The sequence below is a fragment of the Strongylocentrotus purpuratus genome, unplaced genomic scaffold, assembly GCF_000002235.5.
Source record: "Strongylocentrotus purpuratus isolate Spur 01 unplaced genomic scaffold, Spur_5.0 spur5_scaffold_9, whole genome shotgun sequence".
NCBI classification, from domain to species: domain Eukaryota; kingdom Metazoa; phylum Echinodermata; class Echinoidea; order Camarodonta; family Strongylocentrotidae; genus Strongylocentrotus; species Strongylocentrotus purpuratus.
The window spans coordinates 17,910,536-17,932,298 of NW_022145615.1; the positions used below are offsets into that span (position 1 = coordinate 17,910,536).

General features: G+C 36.8%; 1 protein-coding gene across 1 annotated transcript; it reads right to left on the minus strand.

Annotated features, from left to right (window-relative positions):
- Positions 1-874: 874 nt before the first annotated feature.
- Positions 875-21,259, minus strand: LOC588180 (long-chain fatty acid transport protein 6). The gene is made up of 9 exons (XM_030976856.1): positions 20,528-21,259; positions 19,799-20,008; positions 18,232-18,390; positions 17,475-17,599; positions 15,087-15,287; positions 12,871-12,964; positions 5,382-5,580; positions 3,708-3,805; positions 875-2,754 (listed from the first exon to the last, which is right to left on the minus strand). Exons 1-9 carry the CDS (start codon positions 21,021-21,023, stop codon positions 2,447-2,449), a joined length of 1,890 nt encoding a protein of 629 aa, XP_030832716.1. The 5' UTR covers positions 21,024-21,259; the 3' UTR covers positions 875-2,446.
- Between the last annotated feature and the right edge of the window lie 504 nt (positions 21,260-21,763).

A 21,763-nucleotide genomic window follows, 5' to 3' on the forward strand; every position in this document is an offset into this window, starting at 1 on the left:
TGTCTTGCCAAAGGATGATGGTGTTGTGGTAGGGATTTGAATCCCATACCTTGTAAATCAGTCCGGAGACGTATCCACTGGATCACAACACCTCTACAAATAATTAATGAATTTGATATTCTGATTGCCTATGATCATTCAAGGGTTTCTCCTGCGTTGGCCTAGGTTCGGATTCATGAAGGCAGATAAAAACGCTCTTTCAGATAAGGAGTGGTATACCGCACAGTTTTTATTATAAAGTATAAATGAATGGCAACTAGGCACGACAAAAGTCCTGCGCATATTCACTTAGTTCTGTATTACACGATACAGAAATGTGAAGCGTATTAGCCTTACATCAAAATTTAAACAAAAACAGCACGGTTTACCACTTCAAATTTGAACAAGGCTTTATTTAAACCTGGGGAGTGTTTCACAAAGACTAAGATCGAGTTTAAGTTGGACTTAACTAAGGCAGGCCATTAATGCCACTGGTTGCTCTCACCGCTATGATCTTTAGATGATATTGTTTCCTTCAATAATGAATTATCAACAAATGTACATTCTGAAGATTTGTGACCATGATTTGTTCATCCCTTGAGAGACCAATGCCATTAAATGGTGAGAGCAAACAGTGGCATGAACGGCCTGCCTTGGTTAGTCCAACTTAAAGTCGTTCTTAGTCTTTGTGAAACACTCCCCTGGTTTTAAAGTAGTTATATCGTATATAAGCATCAAGTCTCAGGCTTTCTATATTGCTAAAATTATGTTAATCACATACAAACATGAATAAATAAATGAATCCATCCATGAAATGAAAATGAGAAATTTATGTAATGTTAATAGAACTTTCATTTGTACATTTAGATACAAAAATATGGTAACCTTTACGGCATGAGGTTGGCACGGAGTGCTCTAAAAATCAGTACTCTACCCGATCATATCTGGACGACACTCAATGCTTTTTTCTGAATACTGTTTGAAAATTCAACATCCAATGTTGAATAAGAGAGCTTTCTTTAGCTAATGTTACTACCGGTACCACATACCACGTAATTCAATTTTATCAAAAGCACCTTGATAGACTTGCTGGCTTCTCCATATATTGTTTGGCCGTTAATAGAATGGCTGACATCAATTCTAGACACCTGAACCACATAAAATCCTGTACATATCACACACAATAATTTTCAATATACACTATATAATTATACACTTTGTCCATAGTCGTGAATCAATGCTTCAAATTTCAGCATTCAAAACTACATGCATAAGTGACCAGTATAAATGACATTCTGACAAAACGGGGAAAACTGCCCCAAAAACTACCCCAGCATAACAAAATAATTTCATGTCTAAATGAATTGCATATGGAGATGAAAAAAGAAGAAGTAGACTGCATGAACATCTGTTGAATTTGCTGCAACATTTTTTTTAAAGCGGTTTACTGAGTCATATGTCAGCAAGGCTGAAGCATGCAAGAAACAAAAATGGGGCTTAGGAAATCATTAGATTATGATATAGACAGGCATCTTAAAATAATTGCTTAATCACCTTTCTTAAAATTGATTATTGTCACATAATTCATAAAAAAAGGAATTGGAAGCTCCTTAGATGTGAAATGGAATGATACACTCTTCACCTCTGATACTTCCAACTGTGATAGTGGATCAGAGAATAGTAATAACATATCTAACGAATAATTCTCAGTATTCGCAATAGAGTGCAACACCTATCGAGTGCAATTGACATTCCAAAATCCAAACTGCATCATGGGAAATAGTTGACGTTATGAAGCTGATAATGGGAAATCCCAAGTACTCCATGTGGCTAGCTAAATAATATAACTATACATGACATATATCTTCTAGCTATATTTAGACAATTTTCGTTAAATGCTCCCTTCCCTTTTGCTGTTTTTCTTTTACTTAGGAATCTCAAAATACTACTCCCTCACTTCCATACTAAACAAAAATTGGAGAATATCCTGTGGATTGAAAACATACAGTTGTTGAAATGGTCACACAACATGCTGCCGCAGATTTCATATCAATTTTGGAAGTTGGAAATCTGTGGCATCAGATGGGTGGAGCATCGTATTGTGAATTCTAGCTCTTACATCTCGTCTTAGTCCTTAAACCTGTATGGCACTTATGCCAATTGTATTCTAATCAGGTCAATATGGTGCTTGCTGCTTTAATGGGCAAGTGCATAATAGAAAAATATGGTCAACATTATGTCCAATTGAAACAAAGTTGATTGAAATTTGTGTATGGATGGCTCTGTGCATGGCTAGTTGATTCAGTGGAAGTCTTTCCTAATTGGTCATTCATTAGGTCATTCAGCTTCAAATAGTTGTCTTCTACGGATATTTAACCTATCATCGTGCGCACGTAGGTGTACATGTCCCATGTGCGATGGAGGCTATCTCTCCCAGCATGCTACAGCTCTGTGCAAAGAGCGCCCTCTATAGCTTTGATTGTCCAGCCATGATGACACTCAGATGCCTGCTTGTGAGAGGTACATAGGCCTTCTGCGAGGGCTCGATGATGAAGACTTCCTCTGGGATGCTATGGATATCAAAGCCCTCCTTGACAAGATCCGTCTTCTTATGCTTGAAGGTACCGGTCACCTCTATCTCGGCCATCAGACGCAGAAACTTGGGGCAGGCGTAGTCGGGAAGGAGAGAGGAGACGTGAGAGTATACATCCCCAAGGTCCAGTCTGGTGCCCTCGTTTGGCACGATGGCTGCCATTCCAGCCCGCCCATCTTGACCTGTAAAGAAGGATTTGATTATGGGGTTTAAAATTATCATTAGGTTAGTTTAAATATTGTATTGAGTTCTTGAGATGTAATCACAGAATGTGGAGCAACAGGGTATGAAACGACGAAACGGATGGCTCAAGAACTGACAGATCACTATTGATGATGATAATAATGATTGAGTTCTTATTAGCACCAACCATGAAATAACCTATGAAGAATTCAAATGTGATATTCTGTGATGTACAGTAACATTTAGAAGTCTTATTATTTGAAGCCATCTATACACAATGCTTTTAACAATATACTTTCAAAATCCATACATTAGAGACCCTGTCGTAAGTGGAAAATGAAATAGATGAATTACATATTGACCGTAAACGTTATAAGCCATGAATTACAATATAATCAATTATATGCTATTTTTGTGTCTGTCAGAGGAGAGCTCTCTGAAACCTTGAAATCTAAAGCTTTGAAAATCAAAAGTTGTCGAACTAAAAAACTAGCTATCGACTTGATGACATCATCTTATGTGGAGTATGCATAATCACAATGAATTTGCATTAATTAAGCATGGCTTCAATTAAGCCTCAGCTATATAGGCATGCCGATCAGGTCCACATGTTATGTCGTCATCCTAACCGCAGCAAATTTGACCCGATGACCTGTAACTTGGAAGGGTGCAGAAATGAGGTTTTAATTGCTTTTGTGCAATACTGAAAGGGAAAATATTTGTCAATCTTTTCTATTTCTATTGTATGCTCATTCAGCTTTCCATTAATATAAAGTTGTATTTTCATTGGATAGACATGCAGATGATAATGACAATGACATCCTTGGATACCAATCAATAAGCTCATCAAGTCAATATCAGAGTACTACATCTGTTAGCATCATTAAAATAGAAAATTTAGCCATTTTAGACCTAAGAAAAACAAAGGTTGGAATGTTTTATATGGTCTTACCTGGTACATTCACACCATACACATTAGCTTCCATAATACCAGGGTGAGAACTCAACGCTTGGGCAACTTCCACGGTTGATACATTCTCACCTTTCCATCTGGTGGGAAAAGAGAGAGATTTATTAACACTCATACGAAGCAACAAACATACAGCTCTATCTTTCAACACTTCGATTGCTTACTTTGCCTCTCTGCATGGTCACTCGTTTGCCACTATTTGAGCTCCTGCATGGGAGTAGTGTCCTTTAGCAAGACATTAATCTACATTTGTGGCTCTGACCTGACACTCTAGCTGCAAAACATCATACAAAAGAAGAAGAATTCACTTTTGCTACTCTCCAAAATTCTTCTAACTAGCCAATGGCTCAACAACAAGAGGCCATAATAATGCTGCATTATTGTAGAGCGCTTAGAGACTTCTGACAAAGTAAGTGTTAGGCCCTATATAAGCAAGGATAATTATTATTATTATTATTATTAATTTCAAGATAGTCAAACAACGTTTCAATACAAGACTTAGGCAGTATAGTTTCTCAATAAGGAGTGTAATTAACATTTGGAATGCCTTGCATAAGGAAGTAGTCAATCCTGCCACCATTAACCAATTCAAGTCATCCCTAGAAAGGTATCGGAGAAACAATCCAATTAAGTTTGAACCATACTTGGAAGGGATGAAACAGTAAAGAGGGAAAAATAAGCTAAGCTTCCAGTATCTACACCCAGGTATACCCAAGTTATGCGATGGTCACAACCCGCCGTACTTGCAAGTGCGTGCTGTCTACGTGCAAAACGTGGGGATAATTTGGATATCCGTACGTGGTGAGTACCACCTCCGTAAGGATTTGGGAGCACGCAGACACACCATAGCACTTTTAGTGCAAGAGGAAATTTTGCTGCGTTCGGGCTGCGGTCAGGCTACCTATTCACCCCCAGTGTGTGTGACGTGCATTGTCTATACTCCCTCCCTGTCTTTGCCACTCCCTCCCTACGTTTTCAGAAAAACATGGCGGCCGTGGCCTCCCCAAAAACCGTACGGACTAAAACACGCACGATGGGTTGTGACCAACGCTTAAGTAAGAATTCACTTTTGCCACTCTCAATCCAGGTGTCAAATGGGTACCTGTTGAAAGGAACTCCTTGAATGCTGAAGCACTGAAATCGGTATCCTAGTTATAGCCAGGTAATACCAGAGCACCTTGAACATTTTGTGTGGTGGATATGTGTGCTAAAAAATTAACCAATATTATACCTTTACGCACTAAAAGAGTAAGAGCGCATTTTAATCAGACCTGCCAACCTCTGGAAGTCAAAAACTGTATTCTTTAATCCCAAAAGTTGTATTTTACTGACAAAAAATTGTATTCTAAAAAAATCCAATGTCTCTTACAGTTCCTACATACAGGAAGAAATTTTGTATGGATCATTGGTTAAATACCGGTATGCATGAATTTGTCATGACTGGTGTGTCCGATGAACCAATGAACATCCCCAAATTGCTGATGCGAGATGCTTGTAGGATACTTTACAGTTATTTTTATTTTTTTGAAAATCATATTTTATTGAGGAAAAATCGTACTGTCGTATTAACTTCTGAAAATCATACGAAATACGATTAAATTGAATGGTTGGTAGCTCTGTTAAATACATGTAGCTCTTCCAGTCAGCATGATTTACCTGAAAGTATCTCCAATCCTGTCCATGAAGTAGATATAATCTTCATCATCCATCTTCAGAAGGTCACCAGTGTTAAAGTATGCATCTCCTTTGGTCTTCACGTTCCTAACTATCTTCCTCTCACTCTTCTCCTTGGGACCTTTGTAACCGGTGTAAGGATTCTTATCATCAATCTTAAAGAGGGCAAGACCCGTCTGACCTGTACATAAGAAACAGAATGAATAGGAATATATCTTACATTACAAAGTTAAAACTATATCACCCTCATTTGTCTCACTGCCTCATAAATTTGGAAACAGGTTAATTATGAGTAACAAGATGCCCAAATATCCTGATATTCGAGCATCAAGGTGATTGAATAAATCAATTTGTATTCACGTATTCAGCAGGAAGATGCCCACATGTATAATTCTCTTCTCCTCTTTCTTCTTCTCATTTGGTCTTATCCTACATGTAGCTTTAAAATTAAAGGTATTACAAAGTTTTGGTAAAAATATTTAATTCATCTGAAACTCTTTGATGTTATAACAAGATGCAATAGGAATATCTTTAACCAATCTCCACCGCTGAAATACTTTTTTTTTTTTTTAGTGAATTAAACAGTAATTAATAAATCAATTATTAGTTCCAAGCTGCCTGTATTTAAACCGGCTCATGATGTTGTATACTAGCGCCATCTACTGTTGTAAATGGTTCATGGTATAATCGATATTGAAACACTGTGTTATGTTCTCCCCGCCCGGCGCAAGCCACATGGACAGAAGACAAACAGCAATTTTGACACCGCGCTGACCCCGCTCCACGGCGGGGAAGCGACTGTATTCGAATGGCTTCGGTCCATGTTCTTTTTTATAGCTCCATGGTACCAGCATCTGTGTGCGTTTGTGTGAGAGCAAGTACCGTTCAGGATTGTATCGCACAAATCAAGGGAGTTATAATCTCCTTGCAGAGTGAGTTTGACCATAAACCTATGGTTTGACGTACCCGTAAACCCTCCTCCGCAACCGTCTCAATCTAGTCTCAGCTTCGACTGATCAGTCTTTTTGATATACATTTATAACAGACAATTTCAAGTAGGCCTACGGGATACATGAAGTCTTATCATTTTTTCCAATTGTTATGTCCGTGAAATGCATTCAGAAAAGAATATCAGAAAGAAAGCAATTTGAAAATGAATGACCACATAATCGTTCAGATAAACATGAAAGAAATACAATAAATATGTCTATCCAGATACCGCTCTCTCTCTCTCTATCTCTCTCTGTCCCCCCCCCCACCCCCTCTCTCTTTCCTACAGAAGTTCGATGTAATGTTCATCATATACCCTTGGAAGTTTCGAAAAAAATCATTTTCACCACATGGACCCTCTCTCTCTCTCTCTCCGAAATATAGACCCAGGCTCTCTCTGTCACTCTCTCTCTCTCTCTTGTTCCCTCTTTCCCTTCCTCTCGCACCCTCTCGATCTCCCTCTCTTCGCCTGTGCTCCTCTGCACTGCATGTTTGACTTGTTTTCTTTCATCCTCATCTACATTATAACCCCATCAAAAAACTATGGTCCTATCACGTGAATGAAAACTTCTATCGTCTTTGTGATTATTATTATCTTTGTCATATATTTATATGATCCTCATTTACATACACCCCAACAATGGTCCTATCGCGTGAATGAGAACTTCTATCGTTTTTACGATTATTATTATCCTTGCCAAACGTACTGTATTATCATATTCATTTACATGAACCACAACCAATTATGGTCCTATTACGCGAATGAGAACTTCTATCGTTTTTGTGATAATTATTATCTTTGTCATATAATTATATCACCCTCATTTACATAACCCCGACAAAAAAAATATGGTCCTATAACGCGAATGAGAACTTCTATCGTCTTTATGATTAGTATTATCCTTGTCATAAAATCCAACCAAAAACTACAGTCCTATCACGTGAATGAGAACTTCTATCTTCTTTGTGATTATTATTATTCTTGTCATATCACCCTCATTTACATAACCCCGACAAAAGAAATATGGTCCTATCACGTGAATGAGAACTTCTATCGTCTTTATGATTATTATTATCCTTGTCATAAAATCCAACCAAAAACTACTGTCCTATCACGGGAATGAGAACTTCTATCGTCTTTGTGATTATTATTATTCTTGTCATATATTTATATCATCCTCATTTACATAACCCCGACAAAAGAAATATGGTCCTATCACGCGAATGAAAACTTCTATCGTCTTTGTGATTATTATTATCCTTGTCATAAAATCCAACCAAAAACTACTGTCCAATCACGTGAATGAGAACTTCTATCTTTTTTGTGATAATTATTATCTTTGTCATATATATTTATATCCCCCTAATTTACATAACTCCGACAAAAAGAAATATGGTCCTATCACACGAATGAGAACTTCTATCGTCTTTGTGATTATTATTATTCTTGTCATATACTCTACCCCAAAACTAATGTCCTATCAGGTGAATCATAAGTTCTCTCGCATTCGTGATAATTATTATCTTTGTAATATTTTTACATCACCCTCATTTACATAACCCCGGCCGGCAAAAGAAATATGGTCCTATCACGCGAATGAGAACTTCTATCGTCTTTGTGATTATTATTATCCTTGTCATATTACTCCAACCAAAAACTACTGTCCTATCACGTGAATAACAAGTTCTCTCGCATTTGTGATAATTATTATCTTTGTCATACATTTATATTACCCTAATTTTACATAACGCCGACAAAAAGAAATATGGTGCACTCCTATCACACGAATAAGAACTTCTATCGTCTTTGTGATTATTATTATTCTTGTCATATACTCCACCCAAAAACTAGGGTCCTATCACGTGAATAATAAGTTCTCTCGCATTCGTGATAATTATTATCTTTGTAATATTTTTATATCACCCTCATTTACATAACCCCGACAAAAGAAATATGGTCCTATCACGCGAATGAGAACTATATCGTCTTTGTGATTATTATTATCCTTGTCATAAAATCCAACCAAAAACTACTGTCCTATCACGTGAATGAGAACTTCTATCGTCTTTGTGATCATTATTATTCTTGTCATATATTTATATCACCCTCATTTACATAACCCCGACAAAAGAAATATGGTCCTATCACGCGAATGAGAACTTCTATCGTCTTTGTGATTATTATTATCCTTGTCATAAAATCCAACCAAAAACTACTGTCCTATCACGTGAATGAGAACTTCTATCTTCTTTTTGATTATTATTTTTCTTGTCATAATATCACCCAAATTTACATAACGCCGACAAAAAGAAATATGGTGCACTCCTATCACACGAATGAGAACTTCTATCGTCTTTGTGATTATTATTATTCTTGTCATATACTCCACCCAAAAACTAGTGTCCTATCACGTGAATAATAAGTTCTCTCGCATTCGTGATAATTATTATCTTTGTAATATTTTTATATCACCCTCATTTACATAACCCCGACAAAAGAAATATGGTCCTATCACGCGAATGAGAACTATATCGTCTTTGTGATTATTATTATCCTTGTCATAAACTCCAACCAAAAACTATACTGTCCTATCACGTGAATAATAAGTTCCCTCGCATTCGTGATAATTATTATCTTTGTCATATATTTATATCACCCTCATTTACATAACCCCGACAAAAGAAATATGGTCCTATCACGCGAATGAGAACTTCTATCGTCTTTGTGATTATTATTATCCTTGTCATAAAATCCAACCAAAAACTACTGTCCTATCACGTGAATGAGAACTTCTATCTTCTTTTTGATTATTATTTTTCTTGTCATAATATCACCCTCATTTACATAACCCCGACAAAAGAAATATGGTCCTATCACATGAATGAGAACTTCTAACGTCTTTATGATAAGTATTATCCTTGTCATAAAATCCAACCAAAAACTACTGTCCAATCACGTGAATGAGAACTTCTATCGTTTTTGTGATAATTATTATCTTTGTCATATACTCCACCCCAAAACTACTGTCCTATCACGTGAATCATAAGTTCTCTCGCATTCGTGATAATTATTATCTTTGTAATATTTTTACATCACCCTCATTTACATAACCCCGACAAAAGAAATATGGTCCTATCACGCGAATGAGAACTTCTATCGTCTTTGTGATTATTATTATCCTTGTCATAAAATCCAACCAAAAACTACTGTCCTATCACGTGAATGAGAACTTCTATCTTCTTTTTGATTATTATTTTTCTTGTCATAATATCACCCTCATTTACATAACCCCGACAAAAGAAATATGGTCCTATCACATGAATGAGAACTATATCGTCTTTATGATTAGTATTATCCTTGTCATAAAATCCAACCAAAAACTACTGTCCAATCACGTGAATGAGAACTTCTATCGTTTTTGTGATAATTATTATCTATGTCATATATATTAATATCACCCTAATTTACATAATTCCGACAAAAAGAAATATGGTCCTATCACACGAATGAGAACTTCTATCGTCTTTGTGATTATTATTATTCTTGTCATATACTCCACCCCAAAACTACTGTCCTATCACGTGAATAATAAGTTCTCTCGCATTCGTGATAATTATTATCTTTGTAATATTTTTACATCACCCTCATTTACATAACTCCGACAAAAGAAATATGGTCCTATCACGCGAATGGGAACTTCTATCGTCTTTGTGATTATTATTATCCTTGTCATAAACTCCAACCAAAAACTATACTGTCCTATCACGCGAATGATAACTTCTATCGTCTTTGCGATTATTATTATTCTTGTCATAAACTCCACCCAAAAACTACTGTCCTATCACGTGAATAACAAGTTCTCTCGCATTGGTGATAATTATTATCTTTGTAATATATTTATATCACCCTCATTTACGTAACCCCGGCCGGCAAAAGAAATATGGTCCTATCACACGAATGAGAACTTCTATCGTCTTTGTGATTATTACTATCCTTGTCATAAACTCCAACCAAAAACTATACTGTCCTATCACGCGAATGAGAACTTCTATCGTCTTTATGATTAGTATTATCCTTGTCATAAAATCCAACCAAAAACTACTGTCCTATCACGTGAATAAGAAGTTCTCTCGCATTTGTGATAATTATTATCTTTGTCATATATTTATATCACCCTCATTTACATAACCCCGACAAAAGAAATATGGTCCTATCACGCGAATGAGGACTTCTATCGTCTTTGTGATTATTATTATTCTTGTCATATATTTATATCACCCTCATTTACATAACCCCGTCAAAAGAAATATGGTCCTATCACGCAAATGAGAACTCTTATCGTCTTTGTGATTATTATTATTGTTGTCATAAACTCCAACCAAAAATTACTGTCCTATCACGTGAATGAGAACTTCTCTCGTTATTGTGATTATTATTATCTTTGTCATATATTTATATCATCCTCATCTATAACCCTAAACAAAAATAATATGGTCCTATATCACGCGAATGAGAACTTCTAGAGAGAGAGAGAGAAAGTTGGAGCGAAAGAAAGATGAAGGGTTGATATCATTGACCTACTATGGTGATAGTAAGTGAGAGAGAGACAGTCATCAGACAGACGGACACAGACCGACAGAGAGAGAGACTAACAAGTGATATGGATATAGAAATATGATACAGACGGGGATGAACGAGGTGATGCGATGAGAGGGAGAGAGAGAGACACTCAGACAGACATCAAAAGAGAATGGTATGGGGTAGAGAAATAAAGAGAGAGGGAAAGAAAATGGGAGAAATAAAGATAGCGAGAGAGAGAAGAGAGAGAGAGAGAGAGAAAGGAGAGAAGGGATAGAGAGGGATACAAAAGAGAGATACAAAAGAGAGAGGGGGAGATGAGAGTGATATAGAAGCGACAGAGAGAGTGAGAGAGAGAATTTCAAGGGAGAGTGTTATAACAAGGAGTTACTACATGTAGTAACTCCTTGGTTATAACATGGACCTGGTTGGGGGGCGAAGGATATAATTCAATTATACGGAAAGAGAGAGATTAGCCCAAACCATAGCCCAAACACGTGTAGCAATTACTGACCTCTACCAGAGGTCATTTAGCAGGATAAACAAAACGTACTCGTAAACTTACTAAGGGATGATCTAAAAATAAGAATGTGCAGTATACACATGATCGACTGTTCGTGAAAACGTCAAGTCAACCTTATTATTGATTAATCTTCGTTTGTAAGATTAAACGTATCTTCCTTATTTTTAATAAAGAAATGCAAAATAAATAATGTTACGTTCTCTCTATAAATGATTACCCAAACTGTCCCTGTACAACGACTTTGGGGAGTATTTTGAGATCATCCCTAAAAAAAAATGTGCTAGGAAATTCTTCGGGCCAATCCGGCACATAGACTAATACACGTACACACGTAACATGTACTATACGTAGGCCTAATACATGCACAGGGATGCCAGATCATGTCACCACGACCACTTGACTGACTAGACCAAAATACAGGCAATGTGTGCGTTCGTTCACAGAGCTGACGAACAACAATATTATCAAAGTCGAGCCATAACAAATGCATTTCAAAGTTGAAAACACAGAAACGATTAAGAGAGGGAAATGGAAAAATGAGTTGAAGAGAACAACACAGAATATTCCGGCCCGCACAGGAAATACATAGACTAACGTACGTAAGTACAATAAGATGGCGGCGGTCCGATCGATTATAAAAATTTATATAGCGATTACAGTGTACAGACAAGTGTTTTTTTTCTTCAAATTTGGGAGACAGTATAAAAATCTTACACTAAGGCAACTCGACTTTAAAATAATTATCTTTATGATTATATATATTGTTTAAGTCTGGTAATATGATTTGGTGTCAAAACATGTTAATTACTACACTTTGACAATAGTGCTATATATGTGTTATGCTGTTCAGATGACATGTAAATTTTCGAACTGAGAGGGAGCTATACCAAATTTACCGGGAGTACCGGTAAATTTTTTTATTTTTTAAAATTTTAATTACTCCAAATCAAAAGCTTTTTAGAGCCCAATTTTTTTAGAGTTGGGTGTTCTAACACTATGTTTCACAATAGTAATGCAAATTTTAAATTTCATGATCCAATCCTGATGAAATATTCCCAAAACTTTGTAATACCTTTAAGAACAAAACTATCTACCACACAGGCAGGGAAATATTACATCATCATCATCATCATCATCATCTGGTACAGGAAGAAGGCGTTGGCCTGTAATTCCCGGTCACTGCTTCTAGGTTTAGCCTGTTAGATTTATTACTGAGTGTATGCGCATGATCTACCAAAGAATTGTACTATTGCAGATTAGAGACATTTTCTAATTAACCACTTGCCTACTAGAACCAAGTGACCCCTTCTATTAGCCTTATGAGAATGAATGAATTTAGTACTCAACAGGTTAACAAGAAACACATTTGTTAAACATACCAACAGGCATGAGTTTGCAGAAACCATCCTTCCCTCTCGTTGGCTCTCCTGTTGCAAAGTCATACTCCACAAGCTGAAAACCATCTATCAATTTCTGTTTGGATCATATTTTCAAACAGAGAAATGAGAAAAAATAAAAACAAATCATAAGTCACAACATAATTGAAACATTGATAAATCTTTTGTCACATTATTATAAATAGAGAAACAAAAGCTGGAGCTTAAATGTAATACTATCACATTATTCTGCAAAGCTAAGAAAAATTGAAGAGAGAGGACTTAATCGTATTTGTTTTCATTGAGGCAGCTGGGAAAATTCTTGTAGCAAGTGGAGTTCAAAATATTTTTGACATAATAATAATAATGATATTCAGCTTTTATATAGCGCTTAATACATCTCGGACGTCTCTAAGCGCTTAACAGATATACTATTACCCCGGTCATTGGATTCAGTGCTTGCCCGCACACACTGTGTGCACAATCTCCACTCCCTGGGGAGCATTCCAGCCAGGCGTGACTTGACGCTCAAAAACTGTTTGACCAAAAATGGCGGTTGCATCCTACCGGGGTACCCATTTTAACACCTAGGTGGAGAGTAGCAAGTGTAGGTTAATATATTGCCAAAGGTTATTAGTGCCATCTCGATTTGAACCCTCGACCTTCGTATCTCCAGTCAAGCGCCTTAAACCACTCTACCACGACGCACAAGTTATCTAGGGCATAGTATTAAAAAGGATGAAAGAATTTTAGACCATAATTTTGAACTTGTAAATAATTTCTGGTTTCCATAATTTAACCATAAGTTAACCCAATACCTAAAGGAACTGGGTGGCTCCTGTATTGAGCCTATGGGGAAGAGAGAATTCAGGAGTCACCATCTACATGTAGAAGTGTCGCAGTCGGGTGGTTTAAGCCAGGGTTGGCATATTTCCCCCCTCAGAGGCAAGCGGTATTTACCAGTATTTACCGCTTTTTACCGGTATTTACCACTTTTTACCGGGAAATACCGGGAAATATATTTTTCCACTCACTTGTTCATAGGGATTGTCCAATTTTGAACATAATAACAATGGTGGTGAGTATGGTTGCTCTTGTGTGTACTATTTGTGTGTGTGTGTGTGTGTGTTTGTTTGTGTTTGTCTATGTCTGTAATTATGTAATGCTTGTAAAAAATACAGGAAAAAGATACCAAATATACACCTAATCTAGATATGATGTTCTTCATTAAAGGGAACCAAAACCTTCGTACTAAGTTACTTTTATTGTAAAGTTTAAGATATTTAATGAAATCAGTTAAAAATTGAACAAAATCGGGCAAGGAATAGGGAAGTTAAAGCTTTTTAAAATGACTAGTCACTAGAGGGCGATATTCAATTTGATGACATCATTTGTGGACAGCTCTCCATGCCTTTTGTATCAAATTTCACAATTCTTTTGTTTTTTTCCTATTTATTTGTGTTCTTGATCGGATTTCATAACATGTGAAGTAGAATATCATTTTGTATTCTATTATCTCAATCACAAGAAAGAAGGAAAAACATGAAATTTGATGTACAAAATTACCATATTCATGAATACCTATTAATTAGCATATGAACAAAATGCCATTTGTTTGGGTGTGTACATGTATGCAGTGAGGATTTTATAAATCTGTTTGTATGTTCCTACTATGAGTATTGTGCTGCTAATTATTTCAGAATAATATTTCCAGTTATGAGGCTAAAAACAAGTAAAATTATTAATAAATAGAGAATTAAAATCATATTTCCTGTTTTTTACATATTTACCGGACGCGCATCTTATTTACCGGACGGTATTTACCGCCGGTAATTACCGCCACCGGTATTTACCGCCCAACCCTGGTTTAAGCACTTGACTTTTAATTCAAAGGTCATGGTTCGATCCCTGACACGGCACTAATGTCCTTTGGCAAGGCATTAATCTACATTTTCCACTCAATACCCAAAGGAGAAATGGGGACCCGGTAGGATGTCGAAAGCATTTGTGTTAGTAATTGCCTATCCCCTTATGGTGACCGTATGGTAGGAATCTCCCCAGGGAGTGGAGATGGTGCACATTGTGCGTAAATGAATCGGATGACCGGGGTAATAATATTTGTAAAGCGCTTAGAGACGATATACCGTATTAAGCTCTTTATAAATCCAAATTATCATTTTTAAAAGATATGTAATACAATGAGACGTTTTGAGATGTACCTTCAATATCCACGGGTATCGTCCGATACTCCCAACCGCTCCCTCAAAGTTGATGAACCCAGCATTGCCTTCTGTCGCAGCGTAAATCTCTATTATTTTCTCAATGTTGAAGCGAGACCGGAACTCCTCCCAGATTTCAGGCCGAAGACCATTCCCCAATGCGATCTTTAGCTTTCTTGGGTACTTGCCATCGTCGTTTCGCTACAGGATTACAAATAAATGTGAAAATCTACATACATGTACATTTAAAACCTACTGTTACGAAGGCCTTTTCAAGAAAAAAATGTTCCCAGAAGGTTCAGATGCAAGATTGAACCCATATCAAACCATATAAAAGAATCCATGATACAAAATATGCAAATAGTAATTTTCTGGGGAAATTGGACGCCTGATTAATTCTGTCCATTTTACGTTAAAGAATGCCTTTCCTTCTATTGCCTTGATACTTTAAGGCATTGAATAACAATGTTAAATCTGAGATGCACGACCCTACGTGTTATCAGTGTCTGTGATATGGTGTAATATTGAAGCCCTAAAAATTGAGCTTCAAAATGATCAAGAATTGCCTCAAAAAAGTAAAAATCTTTTAGTGACCGGTTTTACGATACTCGTTTCCCCCAATAGACTGTAGTATTTTAAAAACCGTTAGGAAAACGCAAAAATTTGGTTTTGATTTCCAATCATAAATATCTTGATAATCAGACAGGCAAGCAGCTCGTAAAAGTCATGCGGATCCTGACTGACCTAAAGGTTTATAATTATCATTGCAGCATGAGCTAAATCCAGGATTATGTTTCAGAATCTGAGACAAAGTTACCGGATCCCTTTAAATATCACTGTGGTGTTTGACTGTATGTACATGTATACATAGAAAGACACATGTTATCAAAGTGACCCTGATCAACAGTCATTGTAAATAAGCTCTTGAGATTTCATGGGCTGCCTCCTGCCTGTCAAGTTAATTTTGAATTTCCTTGTGTTCGATATCTTTTTTTTTTCTTTTCATGGTTTTTTTAACCACTCTATTTTAATTCTTGTTTATTTGAGCTGTACGAATCAATTCAAATCAAATCAAATCAAATCAAATCAAATCAAATCAGTCATTTGGTTTGAGACTAAGCTTAAAGGTAATCATTATGTATGAAGGGCATTGCTATATCAGTCTGAAGGGTTTTATCAGTTGTAAGTCCAAAGTACAATATCAATAATGCTCCACAGATGACCCAAGATACTGTTATCCTCGAGTGTTTAATCAAAGTGCTCTTAACTAAGAGTAGTATCCTAAATATAATCTGATTTGTGAAGAGACTAAAGTGTAAACTTGTAAAGCCCTACAGAGGAGCAGTCCTCGGACTGAAGTAGGCACCCGTGCTTAAATAAAGTAAGGGAAATTAGATGCTTTGACTACGGTACAAAAATAATAATAATAATAAAAGGAACATTAGCAAAATATACCACAATAATACACAGCAAATGTTAATTCATCTTGCCATGAAAGGACTTTGAATCTAGATCAGGAAGTGACATTGACGGAGCAACATAAACACAAAAAAATTTCCTTCTTAATCAGGAATCATTAAAAAACTAGATGGAATTCGACTGCGCGCAGTCGAAAATGATGCCTCCGAAGATATTTTTCCGATTCAAGTTCAATTGTAATCCATTGACAGGTTCTCAGAATATCGTGATTACAAGCAATTTCTCATATACATATATGACCCTTTGATCTTTGACCTCATGACCCTAAAATCTACTCAGTTCATTGGCTCTGCAAGATGTCCTGAGTTAGATAGTAATCCATCTGTCAGTTCTAATGAGAATGCATTCACAAGCTATTTTTGCATACATAATGAGCCCATGATCTTTGACCTTTGACCTTATGAACCAAGAATCTACTCAGTTCATTGGCTCTGCAAGTAACATACATGACCTAATTTTGGCAGGAATCCATCAATCGGTTCTTGAGATAACGCGATCACAAGCTGTTATTGCATACCTAATGAGCCCTGTGACCTTTGACCTTTGACCTCGTGACCCCAAAATCTAATCAGTTCATCAGCTCTGCAAGATACATACATGACCAAAGTTTGGCAGGAATCAATCGATCGGTTCTTCAGATAACGCGATCACAAGAACGGGACGTACCTACGTACGTACGGACAACCCGAAAACATAATGCCTCCGGCTACTTTGTAACGGAGGCATAAAAAATTAAAAAACAGATATGCCCTTCTATGCCCTGCCCCCCCCCCCCTTGCCCTCATCCCATTGGTGGATTGAGATCAACAATGAGGAAATATTGTGCCCTCTGTTTTTGATGCCCATCAATGACATTAAACCTAAAAAGGCCCCCGAAAATGTGATGACTTTTATCTTTTTGCATCTTACCTTAGGCTGGGCTATAAGATATCTGCACAGCTCTCCTATGTACTGGAAACCAGTCGCATCGTGTCTCCTTATATCATCCCAAAAATGCCTGGCAGAAAACTTCTTGGCCAATGCAACAGTCCCACCTGTTTGTAAACAAATTAGCAAAATATCTTTATTCATTTACAAGTGATTTGAAATTCTTTATTCACTCACGAGTTACGTGTGATTTGAAAATCTTTATTCACTCACGAGTTACGTGTGATTTGAAAATCTTTATTCACTCATGAGTTACTGTTGATTTGAAATGCAAATCAAAATCCATGTGCTATGTGTGTTTGAATTTGCTTTTCCTGCCTTAATGCAATTATCAATTACATGCACCTTACCTTGGGTAATACCAGGTAGCTTTTTTCATGCACAGTAATATATAATCAATCTTTTTCTTCATTAAGTCTAAGCACTTTAAGATATTGAAACAAAATGGCTTAAGGTAGCAAATTCTATTTTGGCGATTCATATGAGAGTGTTAACCTGTATTTATAATGCAAGCAGTTAATGGCTAATCATTCATATTTTCCATTATCAAGGAGATTTCATGTTCTTGATGTGGAATTTATCAAAAGTCTAATATACTTGATTATTTGCTTTTGAATATACAAATAGCTCTCCATAACATTAAGTCCGTCTTAGAGTTAAGTTTGACTTAGGATCTTTGTGAAACACCCCCAGGGTATAATAGCCCTTGAGCATAGTTTGCAAAGTCATAAATAGTTACCATGGTAGAAGGTGGCACAGACAGATATAAAGAGAGCAGCAGAATGGTAGAGAGGCAGAACCACATAGTACGTGTCATCTGGTGTCAGATCAGAGAAAGCATGGAGAAATATTCCACGGATGATCTTACGATGAGGAATCGTCGCTGGTTTTGGCAGACCTGTTAAAATGAAATACAAGAAAATGTTTAAGTTTCATCAACATATATATATACACATAAGATTTTAAATTAACACAAAATAAACACTGGCACTCACTGATTTATCATTTAAAGACTTATTATTTGATAAGCAAGGATTGTTCTGAAACAATGTGAACCCATTAAACTTGATTGCACAGGGATTCGGGGTTACTGCATAGGTTTGGTGTAAAAACGTCACAGATAAACATTTCAGAGTGGCACAATATTTGTTCATTCACTTTCAATTCCTTGGCAGTACATGCTCACATATGGATTTTGCCAAGTATCTTTAGAGAAGTACAAATACTTAAGTAATATTGACTGCCTTCTGGGCAATACGACATATATCGCCCGAACCGAAGGTGAGGGTGACATATGACAAGTCGTATTGCCCTGAATTAGGCAGTCAATATTACTATTATTAACCACATCAGACATCTAGAGCAAACAAGAAACTCTTACTATCTTATACTCTTAAATTATGTAGGCTACACAGGGTTTCCTAGCATTAGAAGTTGCAAAAACATTGTCAAACCAGCACTGTTCATCCAGTGTTTGACAGATTTTCGATACACTGCAGACAGTTTGCTTAGGGTGTGATTGTTTCGTCACAATAGAGTTCGCGCAAAGTGTGCATTTTCTTATACACGATGCGCGATGTAAATTACAATAGCTGATGCGCGATGTAAATTACAACTGGCACTATATTATTGCTCACTAGTTTAACACGCATTTTGCCATTGACTTTTCAGAGCGGGCTAAAATATTTGTCCATTGACTTACTGTATAACCTATATTGCCCGCCAAATTACACACAAATCCCACTGACTGTTCTGAGCGGGCTAAAATATTTGCGCATTGGTTTACTGTATAACCTATATTGCCCGCCAAATTACACACAAAATCCCATTGACTTTTCTGAGCGGACTAACTTATTGTAATTTTGTTGACTTATCCATCAAACCTTGAGGGCAATAACATTTAAAAATTGCCCTGCTCAGATGTCTGATACGGTTAATAATGGATTATATTCATACTCAGGGGTGATTGTGAGCACTAAAAAAAAAGGGGGAGGGGATTTCCCCTCAACCACACCCCCTTGAGAAAAAAAAAGAAGAAGAGGATTCGGGGGGGGGGGGGGGGGGGGGAATGGCAGCTAACAACATTCCCCCCTTTTGAGTAAGAAATTGGGGGAAAATAGGGAAAAATAGGGGAAAATAGGGGAAAATAGGGGAAAATAGGGGAAAATAGAGAAAATAAGGGGAAAATCTGGATAAAATCTGGATATTAAAAATCGGAAGAAAAAATGATTAAAAAATAAATTGGGTAAAAAAAAATATTGGGAAACCGATTTAAATCAGGTAATTATCAGAACTGCAAACTGTACCTGTAGTTCCAGAGGTAAAGATGTAGGAGGAAATCTCATCCATTGTCATCGGCTCACTGGCAAGAGGTTCACCAGACATCATGCCTGTATCCATGGAAACGACCCCTACTGGATACTCTATGCCAGACATCCCTGAATCGTTAACCATCCATAGCTCCACATTGAGAGCCTGTAGCTCTGGCATCAACTCTTCTACCACCTCCAAGAACTCTACAACACAAAATGAAGAAATAGAATAGCAGATCAACTGAATGAAGTCATACAATTCTTTCCAGGATGCGATAGAGTCAATAGACCTACATGTACATGTACCAAAAAAGGAAACCTAGACCTAAGCATAATTTGAAGTGACTATAAACAAACAAATATGAGCTTGTTAAGGACATTAAACTTGATAGAAACATTCAAACATCAATCTTTATTTTATGATCCAAAATAATTTTACCAGATTTAGGGAGCATAACCATAACCGCCAGCCCATGCCATCCACGGTGGATCCACCATTGGCTTACAACAAACAAAATGTGCCTCATCCTTAATTTTCAACCAAAATCTAAGGCAACTGAAAATGTGATCCAACCTTTCTTTTTTCTTTTACACCTTTTTATTCTTTCTTTTTGCTTGATTTAAGAACTGCTTATTACAGAAATATAGATAAATAAAATTTCAGAGGACCCCGTTTTACTCCTAAATCCACCTTCGCTTAAAATCATATAAAAAAAATATTACCTGTTCCAAAGACGAGCTTCTTGGCTTCACTGACTCTAATGCATTCTAAGATAGCAGATGGCTTCAGGTTAAAGTTGAGAAGACTTGTAATGATTCCTTTCTTGAGAAAACCAAGCCATGTCCAGATAAAAACAGGACTGTTCTGAAGCAGCATACAAATTGCATCGCCTTTCTTCAATGTCGGATCAGCCGAGGTCACCCAGCGGGCGACGCGAGCAGCATTCGCCCGAACTTCTCCGTACGTGTACGCCTCCTTCTCGAATAAAATACCAGGATGGTCGGGGTTTTCCAAGGCTTTTTGCTCGAAGATATCGACAATCGTATGTCCTGCATTTAGCTGTCTTTGCATATTCGAGTTGAGGCGCGCAAATCTCTTCACAAAATCGACATCTTTCCAAAATGTCGGGTACCTATAACGAAGCCACAGATAGCTGGCAGGTATAGAAGCGACAGCTGCTGCGAGAGCAGGCGGCCCGATCCCCCGTGCTTTGGCCATCTATCTCCGCTCGTTATGCTACTCACTTCAGCCGCTTGCGATCAACGAGTACAGCTTGTTCAAATTCAGATCAGGGTATCTTGCTTTCTCAGATGAGCGTCACTTTTTGGATCTTGCTGAGTTTATTATGTGAAGGTCTTGGTATATCCCCAAAAGTGCAATTGAAATATTAAAGTTCTTACGAGGCATTCGCGATCCTACAGCATGGGGCTGTATGCAATTAAGTGGGTGTGTGTAAATAGTTTAATTCAAGCCAAAACAGATTTTCAGTTTCAATAAAACGCCAGTCTTTCATTTCATTTTATCATATAAGTTATCAACTATACTATCTTTATTTGACAGAGACGTGTTTTATATAAATCAGCTAAAATTCTAATTGATGATTGTAATCTTTACGTAATAATTGTAATTTAGTGATTTTTAGTTTCTTGGGCTAGAAATATAAGGCTGAAAACGAAACTAGTGTATCGTTTTCCTTGAGATAAGGACTGATCAGCGAATTGATCGTACGATATGGAAACACCATACTATAATATTTCTTTCATAGATGTTTATTTCATTTAGAGGAAAAGAAAAGAAGATGAATAGACGTAGAATGGTATTTTACAACGTTATGTTATCAAATGCTAACCATATTACTTTCTTTGTATATAAGATTTCAGACAAATGCACTCATGATTTTCCTTCATCATTTGCTTTGAGAGGTGTAGTATACGTTGTGAATTTTGATTTTATATGCA